This window comes from Micrasema longulum, unplaced genomic scaffold (assembly GCF_059751315.1).
Source record: "Micrasema longulum isolate JH-2025_06_02 unplaced genomic scaffold, ASM5975131v1 h1tg001050l, whole genome shotgun sequence".
Lineage (NCBI taxonomy): Eukaryota > Metazoa > Arthropoda > Insecta > Trichoptera > Brachycentridae > Micrasema > Micrasema longulum.
In genome coordinates, this window is record NW_028278238.1 from 402,787 (window position 1) to 430,108 (window position 27,322).

The 27,322-nt window shown below is 32.8% G+C and overlaps 1 protein-coding gene across 1 annotated transcript in view; it reads left to right on the forward strand.

The window, feature by feature from the left end:
* Positions 1-27,078, forward strand: part of LOC148277323 (ATP-binding cassette subfamily G member 4) — a 67,381-nt gene extending 40,303 nt beyond the window's left edge. Inside the window, exons 3-13 of the mRNA XM_088233024.1 lie at positions 8,910-9,027; positions 13,060-13,249; positions 14,081-14,405; positions 18,102-18,243; positions 18,821-19,032; positions 20,409-20,569; positions 21,430-21,598; positions 22,038-22,138; positions 22,732-22,887; positions 23,528-23,713; positions 24,996-27,078. Of these exons, the coding sequence (XP_088089150.1) occupies positions 8,910-9,027; positions 13,060-13,249; positions 14,081-14,405; positions 18,102-18,243; positions 18,821-19,032; positions 20,409-20,569; positions 21,430-21,598; positions 22,038-22,138; positions 22,732-22,887; positions 23,528-23,713; positions 24,996-25,154 (1,919 nt within the window). The 3' untranslated portion in view covers positions 25,155-27,078. The remainder of the gene's footprint in view (positions 1-8,909; positions 9,028-13,059; positions 13,250-14,080; positions 14,406-18,101; positions 18,244-18,820; positions 19,033-20,408; positions 20,570-21,429; positions 21,599-22,037; positions 22,139-22,731; positions 22,888-23,527; positions 23,714-24,995) is intronic.
* The last annotated feature ends 244 nt before the right edge of the window (positions 27,079-27,322 follow it).

Below are 27,322 nucleotides of genomic sequence, written 5' to 3' on the forward strand. Positions count from 1 at the left end.
AAAAGAAATACAAGCATTTTAAATACCTTTAAAAAATATTGTTTTTATCTAATTTATGTTTTTTTATTTTTTATTTTTACGGGATTAAAAAAAACATTCGTTTTAAAATGGCAAAATCGTATGATTTCCTAATTTTGCGTTCGTTTTACCAGACCACAGTCTTAACAAAAAAATATGTAATTTTGATTATTACTCTTTTTAATATTCGCTGGTTGCATAATAATCTAGCTCCGCGTGATCAAATAATATTACTAGCACCGAAATAGGTAGATTTTCTTAATATTTTTAATAAAAAATGACCTTATGGTATTCCTAATGGCTCTCGATTCTGCGCAATGTGTCCGTGGTTAAAATTTTGTTTTCTTCAATTTTTGAAGCCGTCCATGTGGCCCATGTATGCGTTATCGGGAGAATGTCTGCTTTGAAAATTGAACAAAAAATACTGCCTTTTGTCCTTGGGGACCTATGACAGGCCTTCGGGACCATTCTTACCCACCGATCCTACCTGTGTCATGAGCGCAAGATAAACACATAAATACATTTTGTGATCTTAGTAGCTCAATCACAAACAACTATCGACGTGCTAGTAAGCGACGTGATAACGATTCTCACCATGGTTGTTTATCGTATTCGCGATCCCAATGCAACATCCGTAAACACCTAATATTAAATGTCAAAATATTTACGTTTCGCGACGTATAATCCTGCTGCGCAATCACATACATATTTGAATTTCACCGGTTTAAATATGAAAAATATTCAAAAACTGCTTTTTTTTATTTATCATGCTATTTATTGTGTTTAGCCGGCGGTTGGCCGGCGGTTGGCTTGCCGAATGTCAAGAAAATCAGTAGCCATAGTAATTGTAATTTAATTTTCACTGTTTTGTATTAGATACTCCTTACTATTTTGCAAATGCCACATATTGTACTTTTTTAAATAGTAAACGCCGATTTTACGCCGGTGAACTGTATTTATTTACGAGGAAAACATTTTTGTTTTTGTTGCTTTTGCAAACCGACACGAGCGTTGACTTAAAGATTACACAAGCGTTGACTTATGACTGCGATAACTTGAGCATGTTCATTATTGTTCATTGTGATCGCTCAAATGCTTGGCATGTTTTTAAGCACGCTGATAGTTATTTGTGATTGAGCTAATGACATGTGTCAGAAGCACATAAAAAATCGTAAAAAGTCGTATTTTAATTTTCACTTTTTTGTATTAGATACTCCTTACTATTTTGCAAATGCAATATATTGTATTATTGTTTATAGTGAACGCCGATTTTTCGCCAGTGAACTTACGAGGAAAACAATAAACAAACCGACACGAGCGTTGACTTAGAGATTACACACGCATTGACTTATGACTGCGATAACTTGAGTATGTTCATTATTGTTCATTGTGATCGCTCAAACGCTTAGCATGTTTTTAAGCACGTCGATAGTTATTTATGATTAAGCTACAGATATTGATTAATAATTACAATCGTTTTTAAAACTCTAAAGATTGTGCGTGGTAATATTCATAATTTTGTACTTAGTCTGCGACAGTCGTATTTGTTGAGACACGTTGTGTAAATACTGTTCACATCTAAAACTAATTATAATATTTTTATAATCGGCTTTGAAATTGATAATATTCCTACTACAATGTTAAATAATAAAGTATTTTACATAAATACGTATGAATATATTTTAAGTATTTGTGATCCCACTTTTCAATAACATTTTTATATATGTGTATGTTTCCTGGTGGGTAGAACAAAAACATTTTTAATATGTATTTTTATACTGTTATGTATTTTGAAAAACATTTATTTGATCAAGTGTATGTATTCGTCTCCTAACCATGAGAACCTTAGAGCTTATAATATTTATGAAACGATATTTTGTCAATATTTTTGTATTCTATACGTATGTTCTTATTATTTTTCGATAAAGCTAATAAAACTAACACCTACTCACGTGCACTTTAGCTGACTTAAAAAGACTGATGAAAATTGCTAAATTATAATCACTTTAAAAAAAAACTATTTATACCCAAATATCCCTACATATTTTCCAATTGAAGCTGAGCCCGTATTCTGTCACAACTTCGTTTCGTGAATCAGTTCGTTTCTCACATATCCATCTCTCTAACATTATCTAAATCGTATTTCGCTCTCGTTCCCGCTCATACGATACGAATGAATTTACGAAACGACTTAGTTACAGAATAAGATCCCTGTTTTTAGTGGGCAGAAGTCACTTTAAGGTCGAATAATGTCTAAAAGGTCATTTAAATATTGAGAGACGCACTTATTTAATTCAATATTATTACTGTATCAGTATATACATGTATTTAATTTATGATTTTTGAAATTTGTTTAAATGAAAATAATTAGAAATATTATTTCTTCAGTGTAAACATTTTTTTGGTGTGTGCGTGGGTGCCCTAATAATGTATACAGTCCACTGGCGAAATCGGCGTTTACTTTTAAAAATAATACAATATATCGTGGAAAAATGTGTGCTGGTGTTTGTAGCCAATTCAATAAATATGGCGGCGATCTTTACTAAATAAAAGATCTTGATAATAGTGGACTGTATACAATTTATTTTAAAGCACAGTGCGCTTCGTGACGACCGAAGACTTCGAGAAAAAACGAAATAGAGAGAGATTATAGCCCTTGTGCTATCTTTAAATACTATGCTATTAGTACCCACCAGAGTAACAATACTCTGGTGTGGCAATCACAAAAATTAAAAAGAATTTAAATTAAGAACTATTAAACAAAAAACTTAACGTGGCCGCGCGGTCGGCAGCGTATCAGACTCTTCCCTCCCCTTTTTTGTTTCTCCCCTGCAGAAATAAGGAACCATTTGCTTTTTTTAAAATTTTGTTTTTTAAAATTTTATGTGTTCTAAAAATTTATTTTATTGTACCAATATGTCTTCTTACTCATACTGATCACCGTGGTTTCGGATGTGACAGGGTTTAATGAACACCCTGTATAATTAGCTTAGTAAGCAACTTTTTGGAATTGGGTTATTACATACAAGCTAAAGGTTAATAGAACTGATGATTCTGACTTAAGAACGTACTCAATTCAATGAACGGTTTTAGTGATAATATTATTTCTTTGTTTCGCGATGTGTCACGTTTTACGCTGCGTGGTCCTGGGGTGGTATTCTGAACGCAAAAGCGCGCGTAGAAAACGCATTGTTAACGCGTATTTACGTGCTAAATACACGCTGACAGAGCGATCTTTTCGCGCTCAATTCCGTTCAGAATACCAGCCCTGATTCCTGATAAGCGAACGCGACTCCTTGTTTCTACCATTTTAAATAAATATTTTTTGTAAAAAATTAAAAAAAAATAATAAACAGTAACGCGGAAACACAGAGTATAGTATGTTCTCAATTTTAATCGAGATCCATCGCCAGGTTTACTTTTATTTGTTTTTTTTTTTTTTATTTGACTTTTATAACAGAATAATTAAAACCATCAAATCATAAAAATGGTTTTAATAAAAATGTCACAGGTTCACTTCAACACATCCAACAAAATCCAATCAATTATAGCGTTGTTGTGTGTTGTGATAGATTTTCAGTTTCCTGGTAGCCATTTTTTCAACGTTTACTGTATTTTTATTTATTTTTTTAATAAAATAAATATTCCCGTTCTTAAAATTTACACAAATATTTGCATTTTGGTGAACATTTTCAACGAGTTGTAAATAACTCACTATTAGAAAATGGAAATCAAGTTGGGGTAGAGTGGGGTTCGAACCTCGGACCTCTGATCCTTGAGTCCGCAACACTAGCCGCGGGACCACAACCCGATTTTGACAGCTACGGGGTTCTATTTTTCAATGTCAACACATCTCACCGACGACGACTCGTAACGTCACGGGCGGAGTAATTTCAAAATTACAGAAAAAAAGTCATAGTGATACATCAAAATATTTTAGCTAAGTTTCATAGTCTATTAACAAATATATTCAATGTGATAAATACGAAAAAAAATTTTTTTTTTAAATATTTGAAAAATCACTGAAATTCCTCATTCTCCTTTCTGTCGTGCCAATCATCTAACATTATTGGATCAGCACTCATTCTCATCGGTATTATTTAAATAGAAAAAAAGTTAGTAATTCTTTTTTATATTTTCAATTTTTTAATCATACAAACATTTTTTCGCACTACCATGAGTTACAAACAACAAACTCGTTTATACTAATAACGTAAATTGGATTATCATCATTTTTTTATTAAAAGATTTGAGTTGACTATACCGACAAACGTCGATAAATCTTTTATCATTTCTCGATAATCGAGGCCAACAGTCGTGGCAGTTTTGTCAAGTGGGCGTAAAATGCATTTTCTTTGTTTGTATGCATTGAGCGTTTATTTTCGTTTGTGATATTTTTTTCGAGAATCGCACAACTCGATCAATTTCTGATTTTTACGACTTGTGAGAATCTTCCTAAAACGAATAAAATTAATATCTTAATCTAAAATGAGTAGGCGGTAAGGTAGGATGTCAAAATGAATAAATTTGAAATGAATTCTTTAAATTTCTATAATTTATTTATTTATTCATATTTTACTCTTACAAACTGTAAACAATAATAAAAATAATGTGACCTCACTGGGGTTACCCGTGCCGAGGACACTTAACAATATACTTTTTTGACATGTTTTTACATTTGAGAATAAACAAAGAAGACTAACTTAATAAACAGAGATAATAAACAAAATATTCAGACTGTTTTAAAAACTAGGTATATGTGTATATCTAAATTATTTATATTACAAAACGCTCAATGAAAATAACAAAAACCTAACATAAGCTATACACTTGTAGAGCAGTTGATTCAATATTGGTTTGGGCGAATGAGACAATCCATTTTACTTCTACCTAGTTCCACTATCCATTTTTTATGGCCTTTTTAAACATTTCCTCGTTACTAATTGTTTTAATAGATTGTGGAAGTAGGTAATAGATTTTTATTGAATAATACTCAAAATCCCTTTGTCCAAAAGTGGTATTAGTTTGTATTTGTTTAAGTTGTCTTTGTGTTGAGGATCTAGTGATTATATTATTTGTATGTGATGTATTGCAGGGGTTACGTCTTTAATTTGAGTAAGAGTAAGAGTTGTTTTTGAATCTGTAAGTGAGTATTGTTTTAGCGTATAATTGTTTTGGTGTCATAAGTTGTGATTTGTGGAATATTTCTTCAGTAGATGTCTGTATCGGGACTTTTGTGCAACAAACATACTATTTAAAACTGTGTCACTCGCACCCCCCAACCGATTATACCGTACTCCAAAATTGATTGGCCCAATGCAAAATAAATCTTTAAAAGTTCCTGTACATTAATTATATTTCGAATTGTTTTGAATACATACGTTAGTCTTTTAAGTTTAATAGTAATATTTTCAATCTGCTTTTTCCACTTTAAATTCATATCAACAATCACTCCTAGGAGTAATTGACTTGGTTTATCTATTGGTTAGTTTGGTTTGCTTTTCGTTTTGATTTTGTAGTGGGATATTGGATTTGTGACTAGAATAACGATGTTATGTCACCATTTACAAACTGACTATTATATTTCTTCCATAGCGATAGTTGGAAGACCAAGTTACTTTTAACCCCGATTAAATATATCATTCCACCGGAAAAATTCTTTTTGGTAAACAAAAACTCTTAGTTGATAAACGACGCAACTAAATAATTACCTGATTAATTTCTCCCTAATACCACGAGAGTGAAACCGCTAGTAAAGGTTAGTATTTATGTAAAATATCCTAGAACCAATAGTTTAAATTGATACAATAAAATACATAAAGAACAGTATACAGAGTTAAATTATAAATAGGTAGGGTGGGTGCTATAGTAATTGGACATTCTAAATACAACGGTTAAAAATAAGTAAATGTAATGCGTTAATTTTACGAAAAAAACACACAAAAAGGTTATTTTATGGTGTAGATAAATTCTTATGATAATTTACATAAATATTCAATTTATATTTGAAGCAACTTTGTTTTTAATCACTTGATCAAGATACGCTGCGATTGGTGTACCAATTCAGTGCCCTATGCACCATTGGGTGCGGAAAGGTAGGGATGATGATGAATTCACGAAAAATACAATTTATTCTTTAACAAGGCCGCGATTTTGAACGGCTATCTTTATCGGTATATACTGAGACGGTATAAATTAATATCGATATTTATGTACGAAAGTGTGTAATATTTGTATGAAAATTCAAAGTATCTTCGTCGATAACCGGTAATTGAACATGTTTTTTTTTTAAATGTAAACATATCCTATTTTTCATACAGAAAACTTAATTTTACTTTGTAGATAAAATAGAAGGTAAATTTTAACTTCCCTTCAGAATACGTACCCAAGATGTATTGGAATTGATAAAGATCGAATTAAATAGTAAAAATGTTTTTTCTGCCTCGCGAGCAACGCGCTTATTGAATAAGCGTGCTGTTGTCGCAAGCTCCTGTCCGTGCGGGTTTACGAGGACAATGCAGCCGCGTGCGTGGTGGGGGTAATCATTGTTCCACGGAGATAGCCCGCCCGTCTATCTTCGTGACAATGCGTCGGAACAATGTTTTGTCCTACAAATCGCTGTTTACGCGTGGCAATGGTTTAGTCCTGGGACCAAACAATATTGTATTGTCACTATTGAATAAAATAAAGTGAATCAACCAGTTCCGTGCTGTTACACAGTCCAAGTTAAAAATATTTACATAACTTTATGTCCAGATAGCTTTTGTTTATTTTTAATTTGTATTGGGTATTTTATTTGTACACTAACATATCAACATTATTAGTGTTTGTTTTGTTTTCTTTGCTCAGTTCGTTAAACTTCGTAACTAATCGGAACTATTATTGAGCCAAACATATACTATGCTATGCATGTATCGTTTTCAATGCACGTGTAGTATGAAAATAATTTGTAAATCGTAACTGCGCACATATGAAAATATTGTGCCAATCTCTAGTCTCTATCGTAATATTTATACTTCCGATATTATTAACATTTTTCATAAATGAATTTAATTTTTTTTCATTAATGAATGAAATCTACCCTTGAATTTTCAATTATTTAACTTAGATTTTTCCTAAAAACCTTGTCGATAATTTTACTGACATTCATTCGTAAATTTGACCACTACTTAGTGGAGATAAAGAAGTAAAATAATGAATTAATACGCGTTCGTGATCCGTACAGACTTATTGATCGGCGCAAATGTTGAATAAAATCGCTAACTAAATAATATCTTTCCTAGGTGCTGGTATTTTAACTAAAGTTGTGTGTTTTATATTTAAAAAATCCCCAAAGTCGTGATGTTCCGACAAGTTTTCCGTGTCCGGCTGTCCGGTGACTTCAATTTAAAGTATTTTTTCGATTTGATGTAGGTATGCTAAATTGAGAAATATGTACTGGAAAAAATCTGTTCAGGGAGGCAATTACAAAAGGTATGTTCATCGGTATATATCGAGACGGTATACTTAACTTCTGTATTATCTCTATCTACCTCAGTGTGCTCTACTGACTTATAATTTTTGACGTCATGTGATCAAATACAACCAATAAGTGACGCCAAAACTTTACTCCGCGTTCTTTGCCTAATTATAATTTAAAATAGTACTCATTCATATTTTACATAGGCTTCTGTGATAAAAAAAACAGCCACTTCAAAACAATGAAATAATTTAATATATCTTAATTAATATAAAAAGTCTTAGCTTGAACATGATTTTATACGACATTTGACAAAATTAACTATGATATAGTTAACTTTCCGAATATCTCTATCTACCTATGTATTACAAAGCCGTCTATATCGAGATCTCGATACGTGCTCCCAGAAAGATGTATTAATTAAATTTATTTTTTAAAGTGGCAATATTTTTATGGCCAGATACTGCTATATATTAATAGGTTAGAGCAAACCATCACGCCGTTTCCCCATATGGGTAAGCAGAGAGGATATAATGCAATATCACTGTCTTTGCATACGGATCTCGCTTCCTCTACATTCATACCTTTCCTTCCTTTCCTTTTTTTTGCACCACAACAGGCCAGGAGGCCCAATTACAGTGGTGAATTACATCACAGAACACCCAGGCTTGAGAAAAATCACATTTTAATATTTGTGTTCTCACCGGGAATCGAACCCGGAACCTTCCGTGCGTGAGTCAAGCGTCTTGACCACTACACCACGGAGGCCGCCATACATCTTCTCATGCACGCGCGCCGATTATTCTGACTTTAAAAAAAAAAAATTTAAAAGAAATATTTGTGTTCTTATAGTTTACCCTAATATTTCAATTTTAAAGTATTTCTGATCATGGTGGTTTTCTTGGCAAAAGAAATTGGCAGGAAGCCCCGGTACTCTCCGTTTTCCTATATGGGGCAGAAACGTTGACAATGCGTGCCTACGGGAGGAAGAGGATCGATGCATTCGACATGTGGTGTTGGAGAAGGCTGATGCGAGTGCCTTGGACAGCCAGAAGGACGAATGCATCGATACTGGAAGAGCTCCATATTACAACTCGTCTATCAGTGGTGTGTTTGAGAAGGATACTGTCTTTCTTGGACATATTGCTAGACGTGAGCCAGACAATCTAGAGAAGGCAATAATGTCTGGCCGAGTTGAAGGTAGGAGAAGCCGGGGTAGAATCCCATATAGACGGACTGACCAAATAAAGGTGGCTACGGGGCTAAAACCCGATTCTTGACTTGACTTGTTTATCTTCAAGTATTTGTCCACGATAATAGCCACAGGACCACAAGCCGATTTGGAATTTTTTGTATCTATTTTCCCGTAGCTCTGAAGTCTCTAATTGACTTACTGGTAGAAGATTTTCTAACAAAATATCTTATTTTTCAGATGTGAAGCAGATTCTGATGAACGTGTCCGGGCGACTACGCTCTGGGGAGCTGACTGCCATTATGGGACCCTCAGGGGCTGGAAAGTCTACCCTTCTGAATATTCTCACTGGATACAAGTAAATGATTTATTTAATAAGTAATTTGTCACTGCAATATTTTATAATCCTAACGCCCAGATACGATTACCAGAATTGTCTTCAATTATCTATAAAGTCAAATTGATTTTTTTTTGTACGAAAATGTGAGTTTAAAGGTTTTTTTTTCAAAACACGTTCAATCATAGGTTACTGACGAAGATATTGAGTGTTTTTTTCCAAATAAAGAGAACCCGAGGCCACAACAAAAAAATTAAAAGAAATTAGTCAAAAATGTGTTCTCCTTCATTATTTTACAACAAATTAGTCGATAGTAGGATAGCTTCTTCAGCATACGCTGCGCAAATATCGCGAGCAGCTTTGGCTGCTTTATTCCTTCGATTGAACGTGAACAGACCAAGTTGTCCGAATGGCTCACTTTCTTTTACTTGGCATTCCATTTTGAAGGGTTGTAATAAAATAAAATAGTATTTTTGATGTAGAAGCAAACACTAGATCTTGTGGAGCAAAAAAATTTCTTTTGAATGACATAAATAACTTTACAAATTTTGTTTAACTCTTTGCCCTGATTTTTAAATTTGGAAAAAATGCACCCAGCTTTGATTATCGGTTTCCGGGAGGTCACGTTTAGCATGTTTTCATGCATATAGAAATGTCAGCTCAACTCATGGGTGGAGTAATTTCAAATTACAAAACTTTATTAAAAAGCATAGCGATAATAATACAATAAACACTCGTCCAAGATTCTAGTTTTATTTGACAATGTTATGTAATGTTTTTTCGGAGTACAAAATATTTGAACAATTTACACGGCATAAAATAACCATTGTTAGCTATCACTTTCAATTTGTAACTAAAATAAAAAACATTAACCCTTTTCAGGTAAAGAAAGCGATAACGAATTTCTTAGAATTTATATTCATAAATGTGACTAGTCATGAATTCATGGAATTTTGAGGACAAAGGTATTTGAAATATTAACTTTTGCATTTATGCATTAAGAACAGTACCTATATAAGCTACATATTACAATAAAAAATATGTTCATAGCTTCATAACTACAGCCTATATAATATGATTGCATTGCTTTGTTTGAAGACTTTTACACCACTACATGTACGTTGACATAGCTCAAAGTTTATTATAACTGTCTAAATTCGATCATTAGTTTATATATTGTTTAAGAGATAATTACACACCACAGTCTGGGTAAAGGTTTTCCTGATAATACGTACAGTGAAGTAAAATAATGTGTCAAGTATGTATAATTATATCGGCTTGTGTCGTTGTTACTTGGTATCTGATACCTCGGTCAAAGTACATTTCAGTAAACAATGCTTTGTGTTGAGCACGAGCCACTTGTTTTGTCATTAATATTCATGTCGATTCAACAATGTCGATTAAAAATAGATTAAAAAAAATTGTATGCTGGTGTTCATATCGCGGGGTAATCGCTACAACTAGGTAACTTCAAAATCAGCATTTGTTAGCTACCCACTAAAAACACACCTCCATGAATGTATAGGAATTAGGTTGCTGAGGGTTGGAGCGCCTACCCCAGTTAGAGATCGACAGAAGACACGAGGTTACTGTTTAATGCGTATTTATTACATGGCAAATAAATAATTAATTCAATTATGTAGCTCGAGTGTTACGGCAATGAGGTGTTTTTTTTATTTTATTTTTTTTAGGTACAAATTATTTGTACCTTGCTTTTCTTATATGCAAGGTTTTATCGAATATATTTATCTTTAGGTTATAATCAGTTGTCTTTAACATTTTTCACCGTAGATAACAATAATAAAAATAAAAGCAGAATAAACAAAATAACTCTAGAAATATTACACTAACAAATAATAAAGATAAAAATAAAAAAGTCATAAAAGTTAGACACAAAAAAAAAAACAAAAGGAGCTAGATGCCACCATTAAATAACTTAGCCTTCTTGATCGTCCCTGTAATAATCTTGTCTCAAATTTTCCAAATGATTTTCTGAGCACCAAACTATTTTCACTAAACACTTTTAAAAACAGGACTGAACACGTCCGCACTGACTGAAATCCAACATTTTCTGGCACTTACGATATTTTTAAAACTGAAAAGCGTGGGTTCTTATTAGCAGTTTTGATTCAACGGTGGGAGCTTCTTTGCTCCAAAGGCGTCCACACGGTACGGCGGTCTGCTTGCAACTTGACAATGAGGTGTTGAACTGGTTACACTTATCAATATTAGTCAGGCGCTCGACGGAATCAGTTCCGCGGAGTGTAAACTTTTTGCATTTCGGTAGTTTTAAAACGTGTTCGAATTTGTAATGTAATTAAGTTATTTATTTACTGATAAAAAATAATTTTATCTATATAGATAATTAACAAAATGTTCAGACAGTGATAAACTTCAAACCTCGGTTGAGGGCCAAAAGTAGTATGGAATATTTTTTTGAATAATTTTTACGTTCAATGTGATTTAAAATGCAACTTTTTAGACCCCTTTCACTTTGATGTCTAAAAAAATAAAAACCCTCATACATCATCGGCCCACTCTAATGGACAAGTTCACGAGATGTGTTCATAAGATTGATTATGAATTATGATATCCGCAGCAGAACGGAGAAATCCACAATATTTTGGCACTACACTGAAAGAACGCATTATTCAAAAACACGGAACCATAAAAATAGTGTGATAATTGAGGGTATCGTCACTCATTCTGTAGTAGTAGAACCGGGTTACAATTGAATTTTTAAACCTAATTTATACTTCAATCAAAACCGTGTTTCAGAAGATGACATGACAATTTCATGACGTCAATAATTATTTCTCTGCATAGTAGCGTAAGCTGATTTAATCACATGATCAACTCATTAGTGTAATTAACCCCTAGCACTTGAGGGCATCATTAAAAGCTAATTTTGAATCACAAGGGCGCTATTGGTGCCATTGTACAATAAATTTTTGCATGCTCATTTTGGCTGTCTTATTTATAAACTTTTAAATTGGTTAATTTTGTATTCAAAAAAATTATATATTTAAATGTTTTTGTGCAAATACATTTAAATAGTGGAAAAATGTGTTAATTATTCAAAACCTTATTGTAACAGTCTGTTCCATGTAATTAATAGATTCTATGAAATATGCAAAATATTTTTTAATCGTGATTGGTTAGTTATAAACCTTCATTTAGCTGTTCACAAGTTTTCCCGTTGAATAATAATATTCGGCTAATTTACATATTGGCATTTTTGTGAAAATTCACCTCAAGGGCGCTTTACAATTCTATACTTAAATTTACATTCTAACCAAGCTAACACCACGTATCATACTTTCTGATTTTAAAATTGAGTGTATGATAAATGAAATAAGTGAGATTTCGGTTGAGATCTGAGCTGACTTGCAATGTCAATGATTCGTAAGTGTGAAGATAAGGTTTCTGAACCTAGTGTTTGGGCAGTGCCGGAGTTTGACAAGTTTTCCCCTGCCTCTGTCAAATGCTGACTTGAGTACTCGGCCCAGTGGTGAGTGTTTGGGTTTGTGGCGCGGCGTGGGGGCTCCGCGTGAGAATTTCCATGCTGTTTGCAGGGAAGTCAAACCAGTCTGGAAACTTAAGTTGTTTTTTTGGTTTTGATTTTTTAAATGGCAGTTGCATTTATTATTTACCTAGCTTATTATGTACAAGGTTTATATTTAGAAACCTTTATTTTATCTTTTAACGCTGGGATCAGAAGGAATATTTTATACTCGTAGTGGGCCAATCAGGAACTTCCTATAATCTGGAAATCCACGCAAAATCTAAGCTGATGCAGAGGACAATAAACAATACAAAAATTAAATGGAAATATATTTTTTTAAATTTCAGTACAATTTTTTATTAAATTTATTTATTTAGTGGGGTCTCAAAAGCAGAACTGCCTGCTATAATTATTTTTTTGCATATGTATTTTAAGCTCATATATTAAGTCTCACATTTTCTCCCTGTTTTATTGCAAATAAACGGATCATGCATTTTCCTTCTTTTAATCTACTTCTTTCTTTATTTTGATTTATCTATGGTTTCCAGGACTCAGGGTATCGAGGGCAGCATCACCATGAACGGGCTGGAGAGGAACCTATCCCAGTTCCGTAAACTGTCGTGTTACATCATGCAGGATAACCAGCTGCACGCCAACCTCACTGTGGAGGAGGCTATGTCTGTTGCCACCAGTCTCAAGCTGCCATCAACACTCTCCAAAGAAGAGAAGAATGAAGCCGTAAGCTTCCTTTTCATATTTATATTAATTTCGTGTATTACATAAAAACCACCTCTTGGTTCAAAATATTTTATTTTTTTTAAATTGTAACATGTATTTTGCCAAGAGAATTATCAAACTGACATCGATTAAATCTTATTATTATTATTAATTTATGTAAATAAGTCTGTAAAGACTTAACAGTTTATTTAGTAGCAAAAAAATACAATTTATTTTCTATACACAAGTAAAGCTGGCCTCTTAGTATGTGCATAAGTGCAGTGCACGGTAAAATATATGTTACTAAATAATTTAAGGAAAAATATGCAATACAAATAATTGGGGATTTATTGCAACATTATAATGTATATTCTGTTTAATACCAGCACCGAAAGATCTGAGTTTTTCTACTGACATTTCTTGATGGAACTGCATTTTGATGATGGTAATAATTAAAATACGTAAATAGTTTTATTCCACTTTTCTCCGTCTGTTTTTATTATATACATTCAAACAAAACTTAAATTCATACAATTGTTATTACCTTATATAAATACTAGAATAAATTATATTTTAGTGCACTGTTCACCATATTTCCGGCATCCCTATTAAACATTTCCCACACCTCCAAATTCCTCTACCAGTTTCAGGATAACCCCACCCCATTCACGGTGATCTCACATTTAGTCGTACTTTTATTTCTTTCAAAACTATCTCATTTGATTTATCTACATTCATCGACAAATCGCTCCCCTTACGTACATTGTAGACCTTTGTTACCTAGAATTGCAGGTTCTCTTTGTTGCTAGCGAACAATCACAAAGTTATAATTTATATTTCATTATATTGCAGACCCAAGAGATTCTGGAAACTCTGGGCCTTGCTGACCACCGCAAAACGATGACATCCAACCTCTCCGGAGGGCAGAAGAAGCGCCTCTCCATCGCTCTGGAGCTGGTGAACAACCCGCCCATCATGTTCTTCGACGAACCGACCTCCGGCCTGGACAGCTCCTCGTGCTTCCAGTGCATCTCGCTCCTGAAGACACTCTCCCGCGGGGGGAGGACCATCATCTGCACCATCCACCAGCCGTCCGCTCGGTTGTTCGAGATGTTTGACCATCTCTACACCCTCGCCGAGGGTCAGTGCGTATACCAAGGAAGCACCGAACGTCTAGGTAATTTCATTTTTGTCATCATCATTCCATTTCCGCACCTCTATTCCATTGGTGTATAGAACACTGCACTGGTAAACCAATCGCAGCGTATCTTGATCACTTTTGTTACATGAAGGTAAGATAGATGATCAGTCTTACCCTTGAGGTACCAGTCCAGGGATTGAAATAGTATAGTGTAAAAACACCTTTTTAAATGAACATTCATGTCAACCATGTCGGGAATCGAACCCGAGACCTCATGCATGGTAGGCAAACGCGCTGACCACTACACCACGAAGCCGACGAGATGAAAATCTCTAGGCCTGATTACTTATTGTTTTTATAATTATCTCTTAAAAGACTGTGCTACATAATATTTTAATTGGGTTGTGGTCCCGTGGCTAGTGTCCCGTTGATTCCCATTTTTGGTTAGTTAGTTATTTACAACTTGTTGAAAATGGTCCTTAAAATTAATATTTCAGTAAATCATAAGAATGCAAATATTTATTTTTTTTTATTAAAAAAAAAAACACTCGAGAAAGTGCTGTAACATCATGTTGCATTGAGCAAAATAAGACATCTTTTGAAATACAATTATTTGTTAACAAAATTGATCATGTTTTTGCTGTTTAATAACCTATTTTCCATAATTTATAAAAATAATAATATAGATTAGGCCTGTTATAGCCAAATACAACATCATTATTTTTTAAAATTAGACATACTGTTTATGTAAGTTCAATACTGCGGATGAACCATTTGTCAAAATGTTCAGGAGGGACAAAAAACCTTGCAATTTCATAAAAAATAAACTCAAATGCAGTTTATTTTGTGTTCTTTATTTATTTTTGAAAATCTGTTTTTACTATCGTATGCGTCCATACGGAGTAAATTGTGGCAGTTACATATGGCGTATTCTCGATTTTTCCTCTATGCAAATTGAGTTGGTACATCTCATCCGCTGTATTAGATTTAGGGATATATGCAGTATTGCTTCGCTCTTTAGTACAGAGGATTAATTTACGGTGCTGAATTTAATATAATGCAAGCAATCTCGGGTCAATTTTAAAATTAAAATATACCAAGCAATGCGGATTGTACCATTCAATTGAAAATGCCAAAAACACATGTTTTGATTTTTTTTATAAATATCAAAGGATATTTACATACAAGGGTTAACAATATTTGGAATAAGTATTTTTCATAAAAATATTTACTTATTCTTTTCTTACTATTTATTTTCTCATTATGTTTGTTTTTAAGAAATATTTTATTCTTATGATTTCATCATCATCCCCCTTTTCCTAAGGCACTGCATTGGTATTAATGGCAGCGTCTACATCATTATTTTTATTACACGATCAGTCTTACGCCACAACATCAGTCCAGGGACTGTGGAATATTGTCCTGTAAAAACACTTTTTCAAATAAATGTTTCATGTCAAGCATGTCAGAGATTGAGCCTGAGACCTCTTGCATGTTAGGCAAACGCGCTGACCATAAGACTAGGAGGCAGATAATTATGATTTACCCAAATAATTTAATTTTGGGACAGTTTTCAACGAGTTATAAATAACACACTGCTAAAAAATAAGAAAGTAAGCTTTTTTAATAGAGGGTTTAGACCTCGAACTTCTGATTTGTAAATCTGCGACACTACCACGGGACCACAACCTGGCTCAAAATAAAGTGTGTGTACATATATATAAATATATATATCAATACCTGAGTTCTAGAGGGCAACAAATCGATTTTTTACAGTTTGGAGTTAAAGATGAAAAAAAGTTTAAAAAGGGTTCGTTAAAGCTAGGGTTTGTAAGGATAGATTGTAATCTAAGAACACTTAACATATTGAAAGTAATCGTGAAATATATTATAGATAAATGTCTATCTTGTGAAAATAAAACATTGAAATGTCAATATCTCTGAACTAGGTTTTTGTAAATGTCGCCCTCTTAAACTCGGGTATCGATATATATATACATATATATAATTTTAATTATAAGGCAGTTTTGAGTTGAATATGCCATTTAAAGCGTAAAATTTAAGAGGGTTCTTCTTTTGGGTTGCATTGTCGAAATTATAAACAAGCAAAAGTCACTAAAGCAAATTTTAGCCACCTGCCACATTAAAAACCTTCCAGATATATGAAAGAAGTTACCAATGGAATGTACAAAAAAGACACAAAGGAATTGCAATTTCTCATCATGCTGTTTTTTGGGTTAAGACTTTTGCCTGAAAGGCGAAATTATATTAAATATAATATGTTTTATTTTAGACTCATATTCTTATTCACTCCATTCTATAATATCATATGAAACGTGATGTTTATTTTTAAACCAGTCATATGCAATTATCACACACATATTCTTGGTAATCGCATGTTCATTCATTTATAGTCAATTATAATTAATCTCTGGGAAACTCGATCTATGCATTTAATTATTTTATCTTAGTTTACATTGGATTATTTATATTCCAAGTTGTTTATTATAAATAAATGCATATATATTAGTGTTAAAGGCTTCAAGACCTTTAACTTTTTATGTAAAATAAAACGTAACAATCCTGGCATACATAATTGTGGAAGCATTACCTTGTCTCAGAAGAGAACTTCTTCAGTATTAAGAAAAAATCACATATGATTTCGAATTGTAATATTCATTGTACAACGAATCTTTTTTTACACAATACAAATATGGAATTTATAAAAAATTAAAATATGTTTATTTAACAATGCGTTAAATGTAGGGTATTATGCTATTATTTTTGGCATTCCCTACATCGCTCTTTTACTATTTGGTGTTTAATTTGAATTTGGTGGCGTGGCTAGTGTTGCGGACTCATGGACCAGAGGTCCGAGGTTCGAACCCCACTCTACCCCAAGTTGATTACCGTTTTTCGGGTTTGTGAAATGGATGCTCGTTTGACTCCATTTTAAAATTATAATGAAAAAAAAATTTGTAGTAAAAAATGAGTTTTCAAAAACAAATTATTTGCAATTTTAAAAAAGTTTACCATGAGGAATGTTCCTCTGAAGTTTTGCGGTCTGGCCCTGCAACACCTCGCATAAAGATTAGAAAGTTTCAAACCAAAGAAGGATATTTAATAAAATTATCCATTTTTATTCATTTAAATACAACATCTATTTATGGCACATTACACACCATTATTCACTTCTTCTACATTTTGTGCTGTTTGGGTTTTTTTCTGTTTGGAGGTGTTATTTTAGCCATAAAGTACATTTTTTTACATGTACATTTCAAACAAAATATAAATTTTATGTCAGTTCTTATTCGATTTAAGTTATTTATTGTCAATTCTTGATTGAATTCCATTGAAACTATATAATAACGTATATTTGAATATAAGTTATTAATTGAAAATACTCCGTACACTTTCACTTATTTATTTGACCAATAAGCGCTCTCACCCTCTAATGGGCATCTTCAGACTAGTACAGTGTGAGGATCATTTATATAAAACTGAAAGCGCTAATTGGTCAAATGAATAAGACGAAGTGTGCCAGGTATTTTTATTTTACAACTTATATTTAAATATATTTATTATATAATTTTAATTCTTATTGTTGAATTTTGACGTGCATACAATTTTACTATCCACATTTTTATTTCAGCATATCTGAAAGAAATATGTAAAATTATCACATACTGGGTAAAAAAAAGCACTAAATTAAAATGTGTTTTGTTATTCTAGTGGACTGGTTGGGCAGCCTTGGTCTGCAGTGCCCTGCTTACCACAACCCTGCGTCCTTCATTATTGAGGTCTCGTGTGGGGAGTATGGAGAGAACACCTCTAAACTGGTGAATGCAATTTCTAATGGAAAGTTTGATATAAGGTATAATATATTAATAAATTATTTACCATTACTATTTCTTCTGTTTTAGCCGTCGCACATCGTTTTAGGAAATAGTCCATCCAACATCCCACCTAATATAGGCATTTTAATCCAATCCCATTACTATTAGTTGTAGTAAAAATATTTTAGAAAATAATTTATGTGTTTTTTTTCCTCTTTAGGTGTGCAATTAGCATTGTCTCCTTTTAAAAAAGCAGTACATATTTCACATTTAATTATGTCAGCTGCCTGTTGAATTTTGAAGAATTGAGATTAGCAAATTTGTAAAATAATTTCATTAAACATAACATTAAAATTACCCTTTTTACGTTTCATTAAGTTTTCATACTTTAAAACTTGTTTGAAAACGTTGATTCAAATTATCGGTCCCCTTGGACAACTAGAAAAGATTGTCAATGCGAACAAGTCCAGAGTTTTAACATATCTATTTACGTGTAAGTTCCATTACTATTGAGCGGCACAGTGATAAATGCCATCTTATCCCTTTTTAAAATAATATAATCGATTGCTCAAAATCAGATACTTTATGTAATGAAATTTTCTGAATTGCTTTCAGGAAAGACAAAAACTTCCCCCAGTTAAAATATTTGGAACAGCTAAGTAACAAGAAAGCCATGGAGAGCGGACTTAATCCCCAAACCAACGGTCTCGCTAAAAATGAGATGTCCCTCATGCCTTTAGACAAGTTCTCCAAGGATGAACATAACACTATGGGAACTAACAATGTTCTAGCTTATGCCGCTAATGACATTGCCAAAGGAACAAACGGTAATCACTTTGTTGATATTTAAAAATTACTAGTATTGCTTATAAGATTGAGATTGTCACTGACATTTTTTCGTGAAATTAAAATTAAAACAAAATAGATAAGAAAATGATGTTGTAACTTATTTTTCCACCAGTCCCCCTGGACTAGTATGCACTTCTCTAAGTGATGCTCCGACATTTCTATAGCTTCCTGGTATGACATTTGTCCGATCCGGTGTAATATGTCACTGCGGTCGGTGCTGTTTCATCAGGACAATGCTCCAGCGCATAAGGGGTTAGAGTTAATGGCCATTATTCATGAAGCTGGGCTTGAATTCATTAAACACTACACATATTTACCTGATCTAGCCCAGTGACTACCGGCTATTCCCAAAACTCGAGGAATATATGCGTGGAAATATGTTTTTGGGCGACAATGAGGTTATGTGCTGTGTAGATAAGTAGTTGGCAGGGGTCCGACAAATGTTCTACCAGGAAGCCATAAAAGAGTTGGAGCATTGCTGGAAGACGTGCAGACAAGTCCAGGGGTACTAAGTAAAAAAAAGGTCTAACAACTTTTTCTCATTCACTTTAAAATAAGTCAGAGGTTGAGCATATCAACCAACCCTCGTACCCATACAACATGTTTCAACTATAAGTTTGTAACTTCTAATGGTGTGGTAATTTTTAAAGTAGGAAATCCGCAATTTTAGGTTCCTTGAATAAAAGAATCTCTTATTTTTAAATAAATTATGGTACTTTAATACAATATACATTCTATTTTACATTATTGATAAATAGACATTATTTTAACAGACTCTACAGTCTGCATATTAGATACTTCATATGCAGTTTAAGCGTTAAGAACTTCCCATCCATTCTCGGCATAACAAAAATAAATTTCTATTTAAATTTATTTCATTAGAGAGGGAAAATATTTTTGAGAAGGGCATATAGAAGTCTAGGCATTTACAGAGGCTTATGACCATTGGCTGGTTTAAGTGGCCACTTTACACACTGTGTAACATTCACCATTTTGTCCATGTTTGAACATCCACATTTCCTCAACTCTTCCATCTGTTGACTTTTGTGAAGCAAAAGAGCTGAAACCTTTATTACGTGGGTGAGATTCATCCGGCTGAACCAAATCACCTACTAGGCAACGCCTGAAAACAATTTTCCAATTTTTATACTTCTTCTTTTACCAGGTAGTAATTCAACAAATGAATAACTCCCTAGGGGGGAAATCCAGCCAGTCTGCAAGCATTTGGACATACTGAAACATTGTTAAAATAAATTTCATTTAATTAACTAGGAAATCATTTACTAATATTTTTATAAACACCGGAATATTTGGTATTGTATTAGAATTAAAAGATTATTTATTCTTGTAACAGGCGATAGTCTAACTCTGGATATGGAGAAGCCGGACAACAATGTGGCCGTTGCCTTACTGGACGATGGGTTGAGTGTGTCACCCAAGAGATATCCGACCAGTGAACTGAAGCAGTTCTGGGTCGTTCTCAAGAGAACTCTGCTCTTCAGCAGAAGAGATTGGGTATGTTACATCCGATGGATCATTTTATCCATGAATTTTAAGTGACTAAGTGCTTCCCTGGACATGAATTTGAAATATAAATGGTTATCTAAACTGAAACTAAAAGCCTCACAAAATTCTCTATTTATATAGAGAATTTTGTGACGATAAAAACTGTAAATTTTTTATCTACATATAAGAAAACAGATTGATGTTTCTTGCGAAGGTTATATTCAATGAGGAAGTTCTGTGTTTTTTTTTTTTTAATTTGTTAATAGACTATTAGATAAGCCAAACATTTTTTTAAAGAAAATTATGTATCGTATTACCAGCGCTTTTATTTTTGAAAAGTTTTGTATTTCTGAAATTACTGCGCGTGTGACGTCTCAAGTTCTCTTCCGCTTCTTGTTCAGTTCTGCCGATGATTGGTCCGTCGACGTACCGTAAACCAGAAATCTTTCACAAGTCTCTTATCATTGGTTGATTCATATGAACTAGGATGTCGTTCGAAGTAGTTCGTTTTTACTAAAATATTTTTTACAAATTTTTTCATACATTTTAAAGAAACTTTGCCTCACACTTTAAAGCTCTTATTTTTACAGAGCATAAAAAACATTTTTCGCATCTAATTTCCCGTAGGGCTGAACTTCCCCATTGACCTATTTACTGGAGAATTCTGACAGCATTCAAACTATTTTTTGTCACATGGGTTTGTATTTTGGAAAATTGATCTCGCTCAATTTATTTTGGTTTTACAAATATATGTATACAAAAATATCCATAAACTAATATAAAAAGTACTCAATAGAAATGGTTTACAAAGAGAAGAAGACTCATTGAGATGAGATTATATTTTGATATTATGATGTTGTTTATTTCAGACTCTCATGTACCTCCGACTATTTGCTCACATTCTGGTTGGTTTTCTTATCGGAGCCCTGTACTACGACATCGGTAATGACGGAGCTAAAGTATTGTCTAACCTCGGATTCCTGTTCTTCAACATGCTGTTCCTTATGTACACTTCTATGACCATCACCATCCTCAGCTGTGAGTATATTGCGGCAGCATTGATACATCATATAACTATTGTAATTCATATTTGTATTGTTTTCGATCTGAACTAAAATCTTTGCTGCTGGAAATTTTCGAACAAATGTCTTATTCCATTCCCCTCTGCCAAAGATCTTCGGAACATTAAACAAAATCTCAAAAAGACAAGCAAGCGGTGTTATCACTCCTGACTTGAGATGACACACTTGCCATGTCTGCCTAGATCATGCCATGACTATACCTATTGTACATTTAAATAGATCCTAAGATTGTTTAGGTTAGATTTTTTATATTCCTTCCACTAAATATTATTAATTTCTGTTGTAATATGATAAATTCTCTTGGGGGGTAAAATCCAGCCCTTGTCTTCAAATTTAAAGTTTTTTTTGATGATTATTGAGTTTTAACACATGATTATTTTCTATGAATATTTTAGTCCCGTTGGAAATGCCCGTATTACTAAAGGAAAACTTCAATCGCTGGTACTCGTTGCGTTCCTATTACCTCGCCATCACCGTATCGGATATACCATTCCAGGTAAGATAAATGTGTTCTCATTATTTACTTTATTGAGGTGCTTTTACCAGAGTTTATGATATTTTACAAACAAATAGTTTAAGCAACTTGCTGTAATTTGATCAGCAATCAGGAATACAGTACTCTTGATAATCCAACAGGTATGGGACTGTTATTACCTGTAAGAGACGGCAAATTCTGTTATTCTGCACACTGTACTACAATATATTGTAGTACTATAGAAATTAGTAACCAGTTAGAAATGTGGAAGTCTTTTGTGGCCTTATTCTGTAACTAATTCATTCCATAAATACATTCATATCATATGGGAGGGAACAAGCGCAAAATACGATTTTGATTGCGTCAGTGAGATGGGGATAGCGACGAGCGAATTAACTTATAAAACAAAATTGTGGCAGAATAAGCCCACTGAAATGTCATCAGTTCTAGTAGCTCTGATGAGAACTGATGTTCCAGATTGCCATAGAAAAAGGAATTGTCACTCACGTTGAAATTGCTACAGTTTGATTAGAGTTTTACTAAACTAATCATAAATTATAACAGCAACTTGCATAAAAACTGATTGAATCTAAAATATTTTTTTTAAATTCCAGGCGATATTCTGCATAATCTACGTAGTGATAGTGTACCTACTGACCTCACAGCCGTTGGAGTGGTTCCGCTTCTCCATGTTCCTGTCGGCTTGTCTCCTCATCTCCTTTGTAGCACAAAGCGTGGGGCTGGTGGTCGGTGCTGCTATGAATGTTCAGGTATTTTTATACGTATAATTCAATTTGTTTATATTTTTTTAACTCGCAAAACCATTTGAACAGACCCAATTAAATTTAATTACCATCTGTAATGATAATAATTTATTATTTAAATAAAACACGAGTGATACTGAATTATGTATCCTTACTTCTGTTCTGTATAAATACATTTAACTTTTTAATAAAGATACCAGTCTCGAAGATGTCGCGAAAGCGATGAAACCGGTCACTGGATATTCCAAATTTGTGGATTCGTGTTTTATTTATATAATAAATAAAACACCTGGCGGCCTCCGTGGTGTAGTGGTCAAGACGCTTGACTCACGCACGGAAGGTTCCGGGTTCGATTCCCGGTGAGAACACAAAAAAAATGAAATATGATTTTTCTCAAGCCTGGGTGTTCTGTGATGTAATTCACCACTGTAATTGGGCCTCCTGGCCTGTTGTGGTGCAAAAATAAATAAAATAAAAAATATAAAAAAATAATAAATTACAATGAACTTCCATCAAGAATTTTCACTTACAAACTTAAATGTTTTAGATAATAATTTAGAGTGAAACAATTTTGTAGATTCAGTAAAAAGAATCAAATGTCTTAACATTGTAATTTTAATATAGTTTTTTTATATTTTTATTATAGAATGGAGTGTTCCTCGCCCCTGTGATGTCTGTACCCTTCCTGCTGTTCTCTGGATTCTTCGTGTCATTTGATGCCATTCCCATCTACCTTCGCTGGATCACTTACCTCTCCTATATCAGATATGGCTTCGAGGGAACAGCTTTGGCCACTTATGCTTTTGGTCGCGAAAAACTGAAGTGTTTCCAGGTAAGACAACTTAAGAACGTTTTGTTCAATAATCTCAGCTCTCGGCACTTATTATATCAACTAAAGCTGGATTTTGATAACAGTAGAGTGCTATACTGCTGTCATAAGTAAAAAGTCCTATTTTTAGATACCACTTATTAGTATTTATTAACTTTATGCAAATGTAAAAAAATACTGTAAATAATCACAAGTAAAAACACAGTATGTCGATTGTTTTTAAAGCGTAAAACTTGGATGTCATATGTACACCAAGTTTTTGTTTATAAATCTCTAGATTTATTTATTAACGGACATTGTCCATGTATACAATTAATAGGGTTTAAATATTACAATAAAAGAATACTTTAAAACATTAAAAAAAGAAGAAAAGAAGCATTGACAAATATAAGGGACATCAAGACAAGAACTGGACTATTTATTTAGTGCTCGTTTAAATCGTTGTAAACTTAAACCAAAAAAGTCCAGATCTTGTCTTGAGTTAACAATACGATTGGAGAATTAAGGCCATAGTTTGTTCTATGCTGATCGATGAACATTACTTCATTGTTTCTCAACCTACGAGTCGGAATATTGAATTTTACTTGTCCCAGTAATGATGGAATATTGATTATACCATTAAGTATGCCGAACATATATATGGAATCAATATTAGTTCTACGTTTTTATTGACTAGAAATATTTAACATTGACTCTATATCAGCATAAGAATAATTACCTCTCTCTAGTCCAAGCATCCATGCTATTTTTTGAAGCAAGCGATGTTGGACTGATATTGTGTTATTGCTTAAAAAACATATAGTTTTTCATACTGAAATGTTTTTTTACTGCTAATTGCTGTATATCAAATGGTTTGAAATTTCTTGTAAACATTACCTCCTATTTAACTCATTTTGTGATATTTTACAAGAAAAACTGCATTTTTGCTTATGATAGCACTGAAGTTGCATATTGAATGATACAAGTGTCTAGACGATATCTATCAACATTTGCATAGAAGATTATTAAAAAGTCTTTGAATTGAACTTTTCTCAATCGTCACTCCTTTATCCGCGTAATGCATCGATGCACCAATCGACTGGTATGTCAATATATTTTTTATTACCTACATAAAATCAGTTTTATATGCTGCAGGTGTCAGTCTAAGGACTATGAAATATTCCAGTGTAAAATCCCCCTTTAAAACAAATATTTCATTTCAGTATTGAACCCGAAATCTTCCAGCATAGTAGGCAAATGCGTTATCCACTAGACTATGTGTACATATTTTATAACTTTGTTTCAGGCGTATTGTCACTTCAAGTCACCGGAGACAACTCTCGAGGAGCTGGACATGTTGGATGCCGACTTTACACTGGACATCGCCGCTCTCTGTGTTATCTTTGTGGTCCTGAGAATCTCCGCCTTCCTCTTCCTCAGATGGAAGTTAAAGTCGACAAGATAGAATAGTACTCACCTTGTCCTAGATACGTAGCTCCTCTCTCTCTGCTCGCGTTATCGTGAGATTGAATCTGTATGCGGCTACAGTCTGACCGACTTCAATTGTGACAAGTAAATAATTCCTATTCAAAAAATTATATGTTTGCCAAATGACCTTCACTAAGGTATGAAATATACAATTATGTGTTATGCTAAGTAGATACATAATTCTGGTTCTTAAATATGCTGGACGTATGCACATTTTTTTAGAGTTATTATAATAGATACTCAAAATAGTTTTTACATTTTAATTTATCTCTTCAGCCGTCAATTCTCATTTCAACTTTACTATTATCGTTTTGCATTTTTATACATGGTAAGCGATCAACTTTTGGATGGTAAATATTTCTAAACCATAACTATTGTTAGTCAGTTATTATTTTATCAACTCACTTTTGTAAGCATTAACCCCCTGTATCCTGTAATATAATTTAATATGTAACTTCCTGTTTTCACCTTCTCACCCATCTACAAATAAATAATTATTTATGTAATCTGTTCGGAATATAAGGGTTGAATATTAAGGATCATTATATTTCAGGTATAACGATGAATGTAGTAGTTAATTAATTGGCCAGATGATTCAGTAATAATATTATATAGTTCTAAAATGTGTTTTGTGCGGTTTTGAGATTTTGTATGTGAACAAAAATTTTGTATTAAGTTCCTTAGTTAAGTTTTTTTACAACAGTTTTTAACATCTTATTACTCGTGCGATGCTGCAATTATAACACTGGAAAGTGTTATTGATTGGTAGCATTAAAATAATACGCCGAGTTGTTTGTGTATCGGTAAAAAATAGTGATATTTAGACATTAAGAACTTCTCTCTAAACCTACGGATGGCAAAAAGTCAAAATGGACATATTTTTATTTGTACTTGTATTTTGAGATATTTTTTTCACGAGCAATTGAAACTAAGAGAAAACATTAAAAATATGGTGATTTAATCATTTGTGTGGTGCCATTTTCATAAAATATTGGAATAATTAATCGTAAACCTAGTTATTTACGTGCATGTCTCTGAAAAGGTGCTCATTTGACCGGAGCTTTTAAATTTGGCTTGTCAAGATTATTTTAAGATGCTGGTCATATATTCCTGCCAATTTGCCATCCCACGGTCTATTCTATAATTTAGTGCATATGTAGTAAATCAATATGAGGGTATCGGGGCGCACTATGATATTTATCCACCTTTTAATTTCAAATTTTAAAATTAGATAAGTATGCTACGTAAATATTATATTTATGTGTTGTTTTCGATTCAAGAAGTTTTACAAAAAAGTGTTTTAGTTACCCATTTAAAATAAAATCATTATTAATATTTGTATTTCTATACACACTCGAGTGTTTTACTATGCATACATACACAGTTTATAATAATACATAATAATGTGTATCGATATTAAATACCACTTGTAGATTAAGTGTCTTAATATTTAATATAAAAATATTTTTATATAAAACAGATTATTGATGCTTAAAGATACATTAAAATATATATATATATCTGATCAGATGTAAAATAGTGTGCCTTATGAAATCATTTGGTACTTTTTTGCTCAATATTTTAAGGTGATTGAACTGAACAAATCTTTGGTATAGAAAGAGTGATACAAAATGCATGATTGTGAGTATTTGTGTATGTAAAAACTGATAAAAAAAACTATCCTTTTGTTGGAATATAACAACTTAATTCTGCTTTATTTGGAATAATGTAGGGACCAAATGTTGTTTGCGGTTTTTAATCTACATATTTCTATTGTTTTTTTTTGTATCTTGCCAAACCATTATTTTAATAATTATTTTAAACTTTTTGATTTATTTTTTATATTCAGAATAATTGTAATTTTTTTTGGAGAATAAAAAGTAATTTGAACAATCATCTGACCTAAGTTTATTTATTTTGTACTTTTTTGCACTACAACAGGCCAGGAGGCCTAATTACAGTGGTGAATTACAGCACATAACACCCAGGCTTAAGAAAAATGATATTTAATTTTTGTGTTCTCACCGGGAATCGAACCAGGTTGCCAGATTGAAGGAGGTTGCCGAGTATGTGTGCCGTTTTTGATCGATACTATCCCTCTTCAAGCAAAAAATACTTTCATTAAAACAAAATGTATTTGTTGAA